Raw genomic sequence first — 16,991 nt, forward strand, 5'->3', positions numbered from 1 at the left:
TGAAACTAGCCTTATATTGTCTGACTCTACACTGTTCTACATAGTGAAGCTCAAACATTTAACTGCAGGGACAAGAAAAACTTTTTGACAGGTGGGAGACTGCAAAAGTCCACTCCACACATTTTTTAAAACAAACTTAATCTGCTTTGAAAAATAATCATTATCATTATTATTATAATAATGATAATGATAATAATCTCACCCTGAAAAATCTAGAATTTATGGCTGTGCAATTTATTTCTAACTTTAACTGCTGGTCATGGACTGGACTGGTCTGGACTACTTCACTGTACCTTTACACCTTAAACTGAGCAGACAGAAACAGTCAGAATATGAAAGTGAAAACAACTTCCCAGTACACACACAGCATTCTGCAGGGATGAAATGAAAGTAACAATAAGCAAAACACATTTTTAAGGTATTTACAAAAACAAGGCAATTTCTGCACATGGCTAAATCAGCCTTTTAATTTGTAAAGATAAACAGGCAAGTCAGATTCATAAGCATTTCAAAGATAATTTTAGCATTGCTAATACAACAGACAGGACACAGAGGCATTTATCAAATGCTCAAACATTTGTCAAACTCAAGAAGTCTTTGCATGTGCCTAGTGCTGCTCTGTAGATCTAACTAGAAGCTGATTGTAGTCATAATGTCTGTTCAAATTGTGCATTGCATACAAAGTTCACAGGCATCAGTGAGGACTTCCTTCCCCACACGTAGAGATGTGTTCCCAGATTTGAACTGATGTGAATGTGACCTTGATGCCTGTTCAGCCTCCCATATCCCTGGGAGCTGCGATGAGGTAGAATGAAACCTGCCTCTTCCTCACTGCTGAGCTGCTTGGTCCAGACTTTTGCACACTAAAGGAGTAAATATTTACCTTAGTATACAACATACCTAACCCCGGGGGGAAAAAAGCACTCCTCCAAAGCCTCTTTAATACCAATTCCTGATTGGAGCGGCTTGGGACTGTTGTTGGCTTAGGGTGCCCAGATCTCCAGTAGGGAATAATTAAAACTCAGCCACTCCGTCGGGGGGATCGACCAGGTTTGTGCTAAGGGCCTGAGCTGCTAAGGAATGCCAGTGTGAACCCACCATGATTGAAGGGGTAACAAAAAAAAAAAAAAAAAAAAAAAAAAACAAACTACAAAAGAAAAACACACCTAAACCACCTTGCTAACAACAACAACACAAATTAACTCAGGAGCTCCTGCAGAGGCCAGGAAAGTGCCCATTCACAACTCTGTTTTGCCACCAACACCAAAAAAATATTATGCGCTACATTCCAAAACAATGCATATTCTTTGCACAATCACTAGGGCTAATGTTATTTATACTATATGTAAAAAATGCACAGTATTTTCTAAAACTCATTACTATCAAGCATATCTTTAAAAACAGTTCAATTTTTCTTCCATTGCATTATTCTTGTTGTGCATTTCATTTTGGAATGAAACTCTTAATATCTATTCACAAATCAGACATAACGAGCCACAGTATTGACATCTCATATGCTGAGACACTTCTAGGATATTCGGTTCATATCATAATCTCTGTAGACTTAAAAGAAGCCTTTCTATTTTGAGAGACAAGTTATGTGCAAATATCTTCATAGGTGTACAATATAAATGCATCTAATCAACATTGTTAAAAAAATTTAGCACATGCACCCATCAGCTACAACATTAAAATCACTGACAGGTGAAATGAATAACAATGCAATGTTCTGTGGGGAAACCTTGGCAAGTGGTTTTAATGTTGCAGCTGATCAATGTGTTCTTCTATAATAAACTGAAAGGCTAAATACTAATGAAAAAATAAAACCAGCATTTATATAGGAAATTAAGTTTAAAAAATATATATATATATATAATAAATGCAAGCTAAGAGCTGTTTTTAACAATTTCTACCCTATCACTGTCAGAGCATGTTTGAAATAATCAGGATGCGACTGTTATTTACTGTGTGAACATAGGATATTGCTGTGGTGCAGGCTCAAGTATAAAGGCAGGAGTGTGATCCTAGAAAGGCAAAGGGGTTTTGACTGCTGTAGCAGTGAACCTTTTTTTGTCATGCTATAAGTTGTGTTGTGGATTTTGATAGAAACTGGAAATGGACAAAATGGACTGTATCCCAGGTCAATAAATGGATTGTTATTCCACACCTGAAGAAGAGCCTGTAGATTCTGTATTTTGAAAGCAACACAAAGCAGCGAATGGTACCAAATGGAGACGGCAAACCTTGCGAAGCGCACCAGCCAGGTTACTCCTGGGCTAGATGTCTCAATAGTTTAAGTAACAGACTGAGCTCCTCTAACACTCATTCTTTATGCCCACCAACATTTGCTACACACTAATAATAGTGATCCTACAAAATAAAAAAAGAGGGGAAATATCAAAACTATTACTTCATCCTTAGATTTCAAAATATAAAGGTCTTTTGAAACTAATGTCTAGATGGTCTTATTTGTCTAAGCTAAGTAAGTCCAAAAAACAGGCTGATTTGTCAATTTGTTACAGTACATCAACACCAGCTGTGCATGTTTGCATGACGGAGTCTCACTAACACTTGGGTGATGATAGTCATAAATGAGAGGTCATCAGATTCAACACCACTCTTCAGAGACAGTTTTTAACATGCTGACACAACTTTTCTGACCACCAAACGTGGTTAAGTTGCAACTACAACAACCAAACAGCAACTTTGTGTACCTGAGGGAGTAGAGAAAATTGAACCAAATCCAACTAATCAATACCTCTGAGACATCTTAATGAACCCATCAAAAATATATATATATAACCATTTATAACAAACATAAATAACAGAACATACTGATAGGTTTTATTGGTGCTTTTCTCCAAGGGCCACTGCCAATAAAAATCAGCTTCAGCATATTTTAACTGTTACTGATGGCCTGAGTGCAGTCTAACTGTGCTAGCTGTGCATTTCATCACATCTTATCCCTCATTATGAGGCTCTGAGAAAACGTCCCTTTTACACTACTCTAATCACCTCGGAGATGATTAACCAGAGCAAAGCATACAACAGAGGCCCCCGTGCTCTCTGACAGCATTACAAAACATTCAGCCCCTTCCTAATCCTACACAAATGTCACATGGGATTGTGAATCTACTCTTGTAAATATGTGGGGCTTTGACATGGCTTTTTGCCCTTAGTTGGGAACACAGTAATGCGAGACATGAGACATTTTGACATTACAATATAATTTGGCAGGTTGGATTTTGGGAACAGCTTGTGTGTTGACCCAAAATGGTGCTACTACTGTAAAACTCTGTATTGCTTCACTGTGGGACAGATGTTTTCATGAACATTATGTTGAAGGAAGCCCTGGATTCTTATCTCAGCATTTGATAAGACTATACAAAAAATAATATAATATACTAATAATAATCATAAAAAATATATCACAATTAAAGAAAGTAAATAGACATCAGGTGTTTTCAGGTGAGGCTGGAGGAGGACATAATGTAAAACATGCTCACTAATGTGTAAGCATTCATAAATGGCCTTAATGCTGACAGACTGCCTCGCTCACTCTTAATCTGAGAAACATTTTTGTCACATAGGCCATGAAGGACATATCAGGAAGCACTTTTAACCAACAACAAATAAATTACTCCAACAGCTGGTGGTTTGCTACCTTGAAGATGAGATAAATGCATGATCCAAAGACAAAATGCATTTGAAGTTAAAAGGTTGCTGATGTTTGATGACCTCACAGGTCTTAACTAAGCAGCTTCAACCTTTAGTAAACATTGAACCTCAACGTCATTGTGCATAGCATTATTTCACACAGCTCTGTGTCCAGTAAAACACTGGTCACTATTGTAAATGAATACCGATTGTAATTTCTGCATTAGGTTATTGCATAACATTGGAAGGCAGTTAGACATGATGGACAAACAAGATTGTGTCTAACAAGATGCTCAGTTATCTACATTTGACACTTGTGGACACATAAACCACGCTGCACGTTCAGCTCTTAAAACGTGTCTGCTCACATATGTGGTTAAACTTCCTGAAAAGAAAATGAAGAAAAGAAACCACATAAATTAAGTTTACAAGACCGCAGAGATAATATGATATGAAGCATCTCAAACAGGTTTTCAAACCACAGATGTGAGGAATTATTGCACCAATTTTATCCAAGGACTCCTTCTAGTGGTAAAATAAGTGAAAAGCATGCATTGCAAATCACATCTCTGTCATGCCTAAAGTATAAACAAAACGAGCCACAACAGATTTATAAGAAGACTTACATTGCATGATGCGCCTTCACCTGAGTGCGACAGTTGCGTCCCCAGTAACAGTCGGGACGAGATGTTACAGCAGCTGAGGGAAAGGACATCAAATTAAGTTATTACATGGGTACAACAAAAACATTTTGATTGAGTGAAGGTCTTGCCCTAAAGACAACAACAACCCCTTTTTGTCTAAAATGCCATTAGACATGGCTGTATAAAAATAATTTGGTCTGTCTGACCTGGCAGCTCAGATGAAGGGATGTTCTGTCTGTACTTGTAGGCGAGCTCCTTGAATGCTTGCAGACCACAGCAGAAGCACAGGATGGTATTTGCAGAGATACGGCAATCTGACAGAGTCAGGAAGGACAGGATATTATCTTTTCTTGTTTTGTTTTTAAAAAAGGACAGTGTGGACAAAGTTGCAGTGCACCTTCCAGATGTATTTGTAACAAAGCCCACTAGTTGGTATTGAAATTGGTTTGGGTTTTGATCCGAAGGCTCACCTGTCAGACAGTAGTTTCCCTGCTGTAAGCTTTGCAAGGATTCCTGGCGCAGATCTCTCCATGACTTCCCTCTGGAGGACAGGTAGTTCTGGTGGAAAAATGGAAAAACGTTATCATCACATGACAGTGGATGATAACGTACATTTCAGACTTTTTACATTCTTCTAGTCTAAGCTTTACTTGATGGTGCTGACATTTTGTAATCTGAAGAGGTTATTCAGCTTGAGGTAGCAAAAGCTGTTCGGTGGACACACAGAAAGCATCTTAGATTATCACGAAGAACTTCTAGCAGCAGTTGCCACAATTAGAAAAAAACCATCAAGGTCATAAATATCATCCATTACACCACTGACCCAGACAAATAAAACATTCTAATATACAATTAAATAACTGACCATCAAAAATGATCATCAGAATACCTGCTATGCACAAGTAATCCCTTACCTTTAGGATCTCCGATTCATAGTTATTGCTATTCAGCACACCATCCAGGCATTTGTCTGTCAGATTGAGATCTGGAAAAAAAATGTATATTTGAACTATAGAACATTTAACAAACTCCGCAGGACAAATAAATATGAAGAAGCAACATCACAGAGAAGATTGTTTTATCAGAATCAGAATTCTTTATGCTTTTAGGGAAGCAGGTTTACATTCCTGAGCTGCCTTGTGGTGGTAAAGAGATAAAAGAGCTCTGTGAGGTGGAGGCTAAGTTCATCTCAGCTGCTAAAATGTACCTTTCTTTCACACTGTACCAAAATCATGACATACAATACAGTGCTGCCGAGTGGTGTAAGTAGCTTTTAATTTCACGCTTTTCCACGTCTTTTTATTACATTATCATTACTACTCAAAGTCATATACCTGAAAAATGAACATGTAATGATTACAAATGTGATTACAAAGTCATCACAAATGTTGTGGAATTAATCTACATTCTATACTATGCTTGTTGTTAAAGGAAAAATGCCTCAATTTATTCTGTGGTGACATACTGAAATTCAGACAGGCACATATACGCAGGAATATGTTTCATCAGCTTTCTTGCCAAGCACAAAATGCGGGAAACACAGAATGCTTACAATTTTAGGATGACAGTCATCAGAATTACACAGGCTGCATTTGGACACAAGTCAAATACATAAAAATCCCATACTGGTTGAAGGCCACGACCTAGCAATAACCCTAACAGTGGAGATCCCCCGGGGCTGTTAAAACAACTTACCACTGAATTGAGCCAAACAGCCTTGACAGCCAATGCTCTGGCATCCCCAGTACATATGACAGAACGGTCGCTGGCACAGCATACCTGCCAACACACAGCATGTCATGCATACAAGGTGTATACTGTAGTTTGCGCTATACCTGCGAATGGCTAGCAAAGCTGTACTTCGAGCATTAGCTGATATTACGTATAATGCATATCTCAACATTTGTATTTTTAATATGTCTAAAATGTGAATGTAGTTGACCTCAGCAGTGCAACCGCCAACTGCTGCTCACCATCTTGTTGGCTGTAGTTATCTTTGGCTACTTCAGTTAGCTGTGGAGCTAGCAGCCATACAGCTGAGCGGACTGTGCTTGGACCACACTTTCATTTTACATCATGTGGTTTGCCAGAGCTGAAAGGGGAAGCAACCATTGCAATGGAGTAGATGAACGATGGATTCTACAATTGAAAAAGCCAAGAAGTGTCCAAGAAAGGTGCATGATGTTCCAGATAAAACAAGATGCTCAGCGTTCAGAATGCAGCCAAAAAGAAAGTGATTGACTGCAAGGACAAACAGAGTAGCTTATCTTCTCCTCAAAGGGATACGTCGTACGCATGCACCAACAATATTTTTGTAATTACTCTCACTGTGAGAAGGTGGAGACAATAGTTCTCCACTGCAGGAAAGTCCCTTTCTATCTCACTGTAGTTACATCCACAGTTTCATTTTCTGTATGACAGTATAATTTTATAAACTGCATTACATGTCTGCAGATGGACTAACAAGTTCAAGAACCACTCACACTGCTGAGCAATAACCCGCTGGCTATTTAGCTCGCCACGCCTGTCTGGCATTGGTTGGTGGCAGCAGGCACATATGAGGTGGCAACCCTGAGGGGGGCAGCGGTACTCCTGAGGAGCTGCAGACAAGATGGGAGCAGAAAAAAGGGTACCGTAGTTAGATGTGAAGATCCCAATCATAGAACATACTGTAATTCAATTTACTGTTACCACTGAGTGGAAAGTTTAACAACTGGTGTACTCCTCTAATCTAGACTCATAATCACCTGAGGGGATGTCAGATGATGTCGATGGCTGCTCCCCTGTGGGATTTGCAGACCCCTCCTGTGTTGCTGGTTTGGCTTGAGGAGGTATAGGCTGTAGAGCTGGCAGGCCAGGGAGCCAGTAGTTTGAACTGGTAGCGAAAAGCATTTGACTGACCTCCCTCCTATAGCCAGGACACTGTCTGCATATCACCAGAGGCTGACTAGGGACAAAAAATACAAAAAGAAAGGCATCATATAAAAAGAAAAACAAACTCCCATCAGATATTCCATGTCATGATATTCTCTTGCCAATGACGATTTTCATAGTCAATTTTCAAAATGGGGTAGGGCATGTATTTTAGAAGCAATTTAAGAGACAACAAATTATAGTCCAATTATAAATTATGTCTAACCACAAAAAATGTATAATGGAAGCACAGAAAAACACTGCTATCGAAATGATACATCCTCTTTTCCATTAGTGTAAACTAAAAGATTGTCAGAACACTGCAGACCAGCACATTCCAAGTTTCAACTTGTCTTGTCACAAATCTGTGGTCTGAATGAGGTTTTACACTGCATCCCAACTTATTTGGAACTGTCAGCTAATTTTTTTCTTCAACCAAGGTTTTCTTTTTAGATATTTTACATCTCATTTTCTAGAGCTTTTTAACCATTTCATGCAATGTTCATATTTGCTATCATAAACAAGGTGGACAAAATTCAATTGTAATCCCACTGAAAATTAGACGGAACGCAAGTTGGAGGAAATTACAAAAACTAAGAAAGGCACACAGGTATTTCTAAAACCAGACGGCAACAAACTTTTGTCAGGTGCTGTGGATGCAGATGTGACATTACGCTACTATCAGTCTGATGTCTTTCATGTTGAACAACAACAGGTGGCTGTGTTAATACTAGGTGAGCAGAAATAACAGAAAAAAAAACAAACACAAGCAACCAGATTTTTACCTAATGTCTGAAGAGTCACTGTCGTTATCTGAGAGCTCAAAGAGATAATCTGAACTGCCCTCCTCATCAGAGAAAGAGCGCTCAACTTTCGGCTGCAACATGTCCTGAGTTATCTTGTTACGACTGTCCATGCTCTTCAGATCCTCCTCACTGCGACACTTCTCTGTGGGACAGAAAGGAACACACAAACACATACAAAGTCTCTAATGAGAATTTTTTTGGGGAGTCTACACAATTTTGGAAATTTTGCAAGGTAAGCAGGTCCTGCTTATATGCCATTCCTTCTCTCTTGTGTAAGTCTATCATGTCAGCTTTAGAAGAAAAATCTCAGCAACACTTGCATGTTGTTGACAATTTTAAAAAACTTGTGATGCAAGGCAATTTCCCAATCTACCCTGAATCTTTTCACTTGAAGGCAATACAAGTGCTGCCATTAAAATAAAATGTATGTGTCATCATTAAATTTTATTATTCTAATTATTACTATAATGAACTTTAGCTTCGCAAACCTGGGTGCTGAATGAGGTAGGCCTCCACCAGATTGTTGAGGATGTGGTTCTTACGAATCCTCTCCACAGGGCAGCGGCAGGTGGGGCAAAGCGAAGAACGCTCCATCCAGCCTGAGTAGCAGGCAGCACAGAAAACATGCATGCAAGGCTGCAAGCTAAAGCAGAAACAACGGCCTCAGAATTAAACTCACACACAGCATTTGTTTGATATAAAAAGTGCCTTAGAAAACCACAAAAGTAAGGTTCAAGCTCCTCATCTTGGATCTCTGTTTGAACTGCATGGTCCTGAGCTCTTACCTGACACAGTCATGCAAGAGGTCCTGGCAAATAACACATGTCAGGCTCTCCTCCATCTTGTCTGTCTTAGTACCTTCCACTGGGGGTTTAGACAAAAGACTCCCAACAGTTCCCTTGGTTGAACTGACCACTTCTGTATTAGAGGTGTGTGGAAAGTCCAAATCATAATCTTTATCTGTAAAGAGAATGACCATATTAAATGTCACACCAAGCCTGGGTTTTTGGTAGAAAACATTTTGGTGAAGCTTTAATAAGACACAAAGGGTGCTTATTTTATTTGTGCAATGTGATTGGACTGTCCAGGTGAAGTCTGGACAGTCACTGTCTCCGAGCATAGTATTCTGGATCAAGTCTGTGCAGCAATGCAAAGTGCAAAAGGACTGGCTGAAGTGGAATATACAGCAGATCAGAGGTTGTGATGGTTAATAAATACACTCTCAGGCTGTTACATCACTGGTCTTGTAGCTCTGAAACAACTGTGCTGAACCATCACGCATGGCATCATCAGCTCAACAACTGAAGACCTGGCTTCTCCAGAATAATCCCACTGTTGTCTGGAAGATGCCAAACAGCATAATGTGGACACACACCACCACACATATGCATCTAAAGGCAGATGGCAAACAGTTCATTGGTACAATGATGATAGAAAGAAATCATTTCAGCCTTAATTCTAGCGTATTTCACATTGAATGATTACATTCAATCTTAAAATGTGATACAGCACAGCTTGCATTTAAAAAAAAAAACTATATATCTACATACACATACACACACACACACACTCTGATGCTGGTGGGAAAAGCTCTTCATGCAGTTTGAAGCGGCTCTGAACAAATACTGTCATGATAACCCAGACTATTTAACAAAGCCAAACTGAATACCAATGTTCTTGTTTGACCACACTAAATTTGTGCTGTTTTAAACACATACATATACACACACAATTCATTTGCATTTTCAGCATTATGACATGTGCATCTTCTCGAAGTATTTAGCTTGGACTTGTTAATTAAATAACAAAATTGGCTGCTGAACAAAGAACAGCTGCAGCTCTGAGATGTCTACTCTCAATTTCCACTCACATAACAATTCACTTTGAGCTTCTTAATTTTAATGAACCTCCCAGCTGTTGTGAATCTCATTCCACTTGCGCACCGTGCATGCTGCGTTTGGCATAAAAAATAGGAAACAGGAAACAGGAAAATACCAAACTGGTACCAAATATTAAGTCGATGCACTAATCACTGTACCACCATCAGAGACATTCTTCAAGACAGACCCATTGAAGAAGGTCTCTGACAGAAACTGAAGTGTTTTTATTCATTTAAAAAATAAATAAAAAATTACCATCAGTTTTCCTCCTCTTGCTTTGTGGCTCCATGTTCTCTACATCCATTTCCTGTGCCTTTGCAGCATTGTTAGCTTGGCCTGAACAACAGAGATAAGTCAGACAATACTGTTAATACTTCAAACTACTTATTGTGATGTACAGGTGACGGAAGAATTTTGTTGAGGTGCAGGAATGAAGTGCAGGGAAATGGCTCAATTAATGACAGAAAATAAAAATCAATTAGGAACAACAGCAGACAGTTCAGTCAGTTAAAAAAAACAAAACAAAAACAGAAAGAGGACAGTGTGACAATCCCCAGATGGACATGTATTGTCTGGTCTGGGTTAAATTTTGATTAAATGTTCAGTATCGATCAGCTGTGCTGAGCAGGTCTGATTCAATCAATGATTGCGATAAAATGCTGTCAATCCACCATCAATCACTGGATTAACATGAAACTGTTAACTGAAATTAGGTTAATAGTTATTAGCTTTTGAAATGTAGTCATTAGTTATTATAGTATTTAAATCAATACTGAACAATCATTTAATTATTTTAAGGCCATTAATCAAACTTGTTTTAACAATGAAAAACTACTTATGGGTTAGTCCAGCATAGCCCATGCTGCTACCTATGCCTTTTAAATGAATAATATAACATTGAGAAACACACCTATGCTGTGATAACATTCTCACATCTGTCTGTCAAAAATGAAGGTACAACCAGGAGTCGGTTAGCTTAGCTTAGAACAAAGACAGTGGGACACAGCTACCTTGGCTCTATTCAGAAGGTACAAAAACTAACAATTTATCTACATAATAAACACAACTTCACAAGGAAAACGTATAAAATGACATACATGCAAAACAGATACAGAGTCAATTTCCAGAGGGGAAACTGAAGATAAAATTCCTCCCTCTCAACACAGTGGATACAACATACAACATCAGTGTCTCTGTAGGGAATACCTACCAGAGGCAGGGCAGGCCGTGTTTGCCTTGGGATCAGGAGTGGTGGGGTTCCCAATACAGAAGTGGGAAGTGGAGGTGGAGGGCTGAGGTTCCTCCTGAGTTGGATCACGAGGAGCCTTTGTGAGCATTACGGGCTCTACAGAGAGTGGCATCTCTGAAGGTGGAACAGGAGCAGCACTGTGGGCTGACCTCTCCATGTCTGAAGATTAGACAGATGGGCGAGGTTACTAGCGAGACACAATACAGCTGTGGAATAAAAGCTGTGTGTTACCCAACTACTTACCATAACTATGTTGTGAAACAGCTTGCTCCGTGTTGATTGAGTGGTAAACATAGGCGATGTCTGCAGTGGGACAAAAGTTGATGTTGTCCATCTTTCTTATAAATTTATACATAAACACTATTCTCATGGCTAAGAAAAAAAAAACTCACTTTGTTCTGGCTCACTTTTCCTGTATACAAAGTAGATGACATCACCATTTTGCAGCATGTGAGTTTGCTTCTTGACCAGTTTGGACATGTTGATCACTGTGCCATTGGTACTACAGAAAAAGACACACACAATCCGACGCATCATTGTAAAATGTCAGTTTCATGTGTTTGCTTTATAGAAGCCTCAGATCATACAGAAGTACACAATTGAACAGCTCTAAAAATATAGAACAGTCTTTCTTTCTTACAAACAAATTAGACATTTTTTTTCGACACACTATTTGCTTTATTCTATTTCTGACCAATACTGCCCCACAGTACTTATATTATTCAGCTCAGTCCATCTGGACACAAACACAGGGTTTTCTAATTTTGCAGTGCAGCTCGAACTCTCTGATGGGTAAATATTCATATAGTATATGTATAGTAGTAGTATAGTATAGTATAGTAGCATATAATACCTCGTGTCTTCGAGCCACACCAGTCCTGAGATTTCATCTTGCACAATCTTGCAGTGCTCCCCCGATACAAGTTTGTTGGCTGGAAAGGACAGATAACATCCTGGCAGGAAAATAATAAAGCAGCACCATGAAAACTCATACTAAACCTAATAGACATTTCAGCTTTTTTTAGAACACTTTTAGGAGGGGTGTAATGAGTAATATACTGTTTATGTCGGAGTAAAAAAAAAACAAGTGTTTACATGTCAATTTCTTGTACCCCTCTATGACCATTCCAAAAGACTACTGAGATTCACATTCTCGTATTTTTTAAACCTTTTATTACCCAGACATAAGCTAACCAATTAAGACAAGTTGCTTTGCATTGCAAAAAAAGTAGATCTCAAAAGCTCTAATCAACAAAGCAGACACAGGGGGAAATATAGGCCTAACCTTTTCTTAAGCAAAATCCATACAAAAAAAAACTACTTAATATTCTGCACACATGTTGTCAATGGAAGCCTTTTGTTATCATCACAAGGGGCTGTCTAAGTTTGGTTCACTAAGAAGTCTTTGTGTTCCAAGGGGGAGGTTTGAAAAGCTCCAGACACTGACAGTGATGTCTATGCTACAGACTAGACTGTCTTTTATTAACAATACATTTGTATATTTTTAAAGCATGATTTAAAAAATCTTGACAGTATTTTATAAAGCACAATTTACAGTGAAGACAACTCTTTATCATTCATTCGATCCCATACAGAAACAAACATACCCTTTTTCCTGCCAACTGTGCATTCCCTGTTGAAAAGCAGGACAGTTTCAGTGGAGTCCACTTTGACTAGTTTTCCCCATGGTCGTCCCCTTCTATAACTGTCCATCTCCCGATGCTTTTACTATAAGAAATCAAGAAAAAACATAAACATAAATTCTCCCGAGTTTTTGTGCCATTGTTTAACAGACTATTAAATACATGGTAGTAAAGAGAAAGTGAAATTCATCATCAGTCAGCATGACGTCTTTGTGCATGTGGTTTGTAGTGTGCCAATTTAAGTTAAAACTCGACATCTAAAGACGTTTTTTCCCACAGATATACAAAATATGATATAAACTCCTTTAAATGAATACAAGTACCCATTCCTCATTTTGCCAATTCATACAAGGTACCAGTTCGCACATGTATCACTAAAATCTCAATTTAAGGAACTTTTTCGTACCGAGTACCACAGTTCCCTAAAGCAAAACACATCAAAAATTTACACTGCATGGAGTAGTTTTAATTCTAAGATTTTTAATGTTTATATATGCCGAATGCAAATATGCACTTACTCGACTCATAAAATATTATGAGCAACGATAGGAAGGATATCCACCTAGCCAAATAAGCACGCTTACATTAAAATGACCGAGTTGTTCATCAGATTTGGACCCACTGGGGCAAAAGCTGCTAACTAGACCTAGCAGTCCTAGCTATCCAGCGTTTTTAGCTGACTTGTTCTGTGTCAAGTTGGAAAAACGTAAAATTATTTCAACTGTCAAGTATTAAATCACGTGGCAAAGTGTTTGGTATTATCCATATTATGGGTTACAATCACATCTAACGCGAACACACACAACTTCGTTCAATAATAACACTAAGCTAACGCAATAGCTAACATTAGCGGGGCTCCACAGTGTGCATCCACGAGCTAATCAGCAACACGGAGCCAGAAACTGCTGTCACGTTAGACTTAAAGCAAGTCGGAAACCTTTACTTTACCGTCAAAAGCTGAGTTTTTGTCACAATAGCTCTGTTTCAAACAGCTTCTTCTCCTCATATTCCAGGCTAGGCACAAGATGCACTTCCTGCCAGGCTCAGGCTTGACATTATAAACCGTCATCAGCTGATGGAGGAGGGGCACTTTGGGTTTAAAAGTACGTTCGTGTCTGCCGAGGCTGAATTTCAAGGGAAAAATATTTGCAACCTGAAACATACATTAAGTGGCTCGAATGCAAAGGTTAAATTTGTGTAATCAGGCCATGAGGTAATGTGGGACAACTAGTCTCCGGTGTGTTTGTGAAATCTTTAAAATGGGTTACATTGAAATCAACCTAACTAACGGGAGTAAAGTCACAGAGCGGGCCAGGGGACTTATCAGTCAGGAAACTCCCCTGGAAATTGCATGAAAGTCCCTGACACAGAATTCTGCCAAGATTGGCTATAAATCTGCCATAAGTAAGACAGTGATCTAATTATTATCGCATAATGTTTGTGATGCACCAAAGCAACAAAGTATGCATTCAAAAAATGTTGAAAAGGTGTTTTAGGTTCTTGTTTTTATTTGTCCCACTTCATCAAATGTGATTGAGAATTTGGGGCACCCTTGTTAGTATTAACAGGGATTTAAGTCCTTCCAATTAGGAAGGTATGCATTTAGGGACCCCCAGAGCTGCATACTTTATTCAACGTTTAGAAGTTTAATGCCTGTAGACAATGTTCTGTTCACACACACACACACTCCATCTTGTTATCAGTGCCATACCTGAGTTGCTGTTCATCATGTATAAATGTTAGTCAGTCAGCTAAAATAGCAACATATTACATATATACAGTTTGGCACCACAGCATCAGGAAACAACAGGTCAACAGAAAGGGGCGAGAAGGAGAGACAAGGATATGAGGGTGTATGAGAATGAATGTTTTACGTGAATTTCAGTAAATTAATATGGCAGATTCGTTCATTCTGTGTAGATGTAGAAAGTCTTTTTTTTTAATTTACTGTATTTCTTAAAAAAATTACAGCTTTTTATGTCTATGAATTATATGAAGTAATTAAATTTCTATGTATAATATGTTCTCATTCAGCTTTCATGTTTTCATAATGCCTTTTAAGAGCTGGTGATATCGAGCTGGCCATGCATAAAGTAAGGTGGCTGAGGTTTTTTCTTTTTTTAAAATGTTCCAGATTACAAAGTGACCTGTTCCAGACTATCAAATTCAGACAGAGTTTTTTTCTTTGGGACAAGAACACCAACAGGTGTTGCATTTCTCCTCTGGGTATGATATCGACAATCTTTCTTCTGGTGCAGTTAGAAAAGATCTTAAGGATTTCAGAAAGGTCAGATGAATTGGTCTAAAGAGTTCGATATATCAGAATAAGTCAAAGGAGTCAAAATTACAAGAAATATCCCAGGTTACCAGAATTCAGCACATGTTACCAAATACACCTGTGTATTTTTACTTTTAATTTCCATGTTCCACAGGGCATCCATGTGGATACCTCCCTTGGGCAGGTAAATCTACAGCAATATACTTGCCTGTTTCTGGCAGGGATGTTGCCCACCCTGCCAGAAACAGGTTGTAGTGCAACAGGCTCATGCATTCTTGATAAATGCTGTTGTCCTTGGTTGTTGTGCCTGCAGCATTTCTCACAAATGCTGACAGCAATGAAATGCTGCTCAGGTCCACCACACACTTCTCTGTTTTTGTCATACCATCAAAAACCATCAGTGTGCTTAATGTGGAAAAAAAAAACAGAGAAATGGTGATTGATTTCAAGGGAACAGCCTCACAGCCCCTGTGCATCATGGGTAGGGATGTGGAGGTGGTGGAGGACTACTAAGTACCTGGATAACCTGTGTAACCATCAACAGCAGACTGAGCTGGAAGACTCACAGCACTGCTGAATACAAGAAGGGCTGCAGCAACCTCTACTTCCTGAGCTGAGCTGAGGTCCTTCAACGTGTGCAACATACCAGTCAGTCTTACCAGTCTGCTGTGGCCAGCACTTTGTTCTCCTCTTTGGTCTGCTGGTCTGCATTGCAGCCAGCAATGCCAACAGACTAAATAAACTGATCAGAAGGCGGGTGCTGTCACTACCTACAGAAGGCAGACTTTTGAAGCAGTGATGAAGAGGAGGACACTAAACAAACTGCTATCAATCATGGACAGCCAGGATCACCCTCTCCACCATGTACTGGACAGACAATAGAGTGCCTTTTCCAAAAGGCTTCGACAGCTTCGTTGTCTTGAGGACCGCTACAGGAAATCTTTCCTCCCACTATCCATACATCTGTACAACTTCTCATCTGTCACACAGGGATGAGGAGTTGTACAGTAGCAGTTACTAGCTTCTTGCACATTTTATTTAGTGGTATTTCTTTTAGAATACTTAATTTTTTTCTGTAAGTATGTTATATATTTAAATTTATCTATCTATCACTCTTGAGGAAAGTAGTGATTATTTCTGTCTTAAGCTGTCTCTTCAGTATCAACCCCCTTGATACTGTTAAAGCGCTGGCTGGTGTTCTTCCTCATTCTTGCAAAATATAAAGATAACCTCAGTGCATTTGTAAGTATGTAGCTAAAACTGAAAAATTGTGATAATTTCAGTTCTGATAAATTTATTTCAGGTAGTGAGTGTAATTTTAATTTGATAATTTACAAACATGTCTAATTGTGTGGCTTTTATTAAAAAGAGAAAAGACACAGTCACAGATGAATGATTAACCCCCACGAGACAGCACCACATTTTCCCATGCAGGTAAAATACAAGACCACGGCTCCCATCAGATTCTCCTCAGACTCTTTGCTGAGCTGAAAAGGTTTGGTTTCTTCATTTCTGTTGTACAAGGCTGAGCAGGTTTGGTTGAAGCTTTGTTCATCTTTAATGCAGTGTTTTAGTGTCTTTCTCAGTACCTGTGTGTTTGAGGCAGCCTCAGCTTCTTTTAGTTCTTTTCTTTTTTTCCCCTCCTATTCAGCCCCTGCTTGGTTGAGTTTGGCCTCTAGTTAAACATCACATGTGTCTTCTTATTCAGCCTTTCTTGATGCAGGAGGCTGGCCTCTCCTGAAAAGAAAAAAAGAAACAAGCAAAAAAACAGGGTCCCACTTGTGTCTCCTGTTCTTGACCAGTCTATTTAACAAGATCCTCTCAGACTTTGACAGAGGAGCTGACATGAAAATGAATTTAATCTTTCCTCATCTACCAAACACAGGAATGACAAGACAGATCATAAAGGCACTGGGTTTTT

The 16,991-nt window shown here is 38.9% G+C and overlaps 1 protein-coding gene across 3 annotated transcripts; it reads right to left on the reverse strand.

Moving 5' to 3' along the window:
- Positions 1 to 443: 443 nt before the first annotated feature.
- chfr (checkpoint with forkhead and ring finger domains, E3 ubiquitin protein ligase) lies at positions 444 to 13,965 on the reverse strand. 3 transcript variants are annotated; one of them, XM_046385764.1, is made up of 18 exons: positions 13,741 to 13,965; positions 12,757 to 12,877; positions 12,003 to 12,102; positions 11,542 to 11,651; positions 11,393 to 11,452; positions 11,111 to 11,308; positions 10,156 to 10,236; positions 8,806 to 8,980; positions 8,509 to 8,663; positions 8,000 to 8,162; positions 7,049 to 7,248; positions 6,785 to 6,901; positions 5,997 to 6,080; positions 5,216 to 5,286; positions 4,772 to 4,859; positions 4,508 to 4,615; positions 4,304 to 4,356; positions 444 to 863 (listed from the first exon to the last, which is right to left on the reverse strand). In XM_046385764.1, the coding sequence occupies exons 2-18, from the start codon at positions 12,860 to 12,862 to the stop codon at positions 648 to 650; spliced, it is 2,085 nt and encodes a 694-aa protein (XP_046241720.1). In that variant the 5' UTR covers positions 12,863 to 12,877; positions 13,741 to 13,965; the 3' UTR covers positions 444 to 647. The 3 variants fall into 3 exon arrangements, with proteins under 3 accessions (XP_046241720.1, XP_046241721.1, XP_046241722.1); XM_046385765.1 differs by having other exon boundaries at positions 4,284 to 4,356; positions 8,806 to 8,981; positions 10,154 to 10,236; positions 13,741 to 13,962; XM_046385766.1 differs by having other exon boundaries at positions 444 to 4,042; positions 4,284 to 4,356; positions 13,741 to 13,959.
- Between the last annotated feature and the right edge of the window lie 3,026 nt (positions 13,966 to 16,991).

Source organism: Scatophagus argus, chromosome 4 (genome assembly GCF_020382885.2).
Source record: "Scatophagus argus isolate fScaArg1 chromosome 4, fScaArg1.pri, whole genome shotgun sequence".
Lineage (NCBI taxonomy): Eukaryota > Metazoa > Chordata > Actinopteri > Scatophagidae > Scatophagus > Scatophagus argus.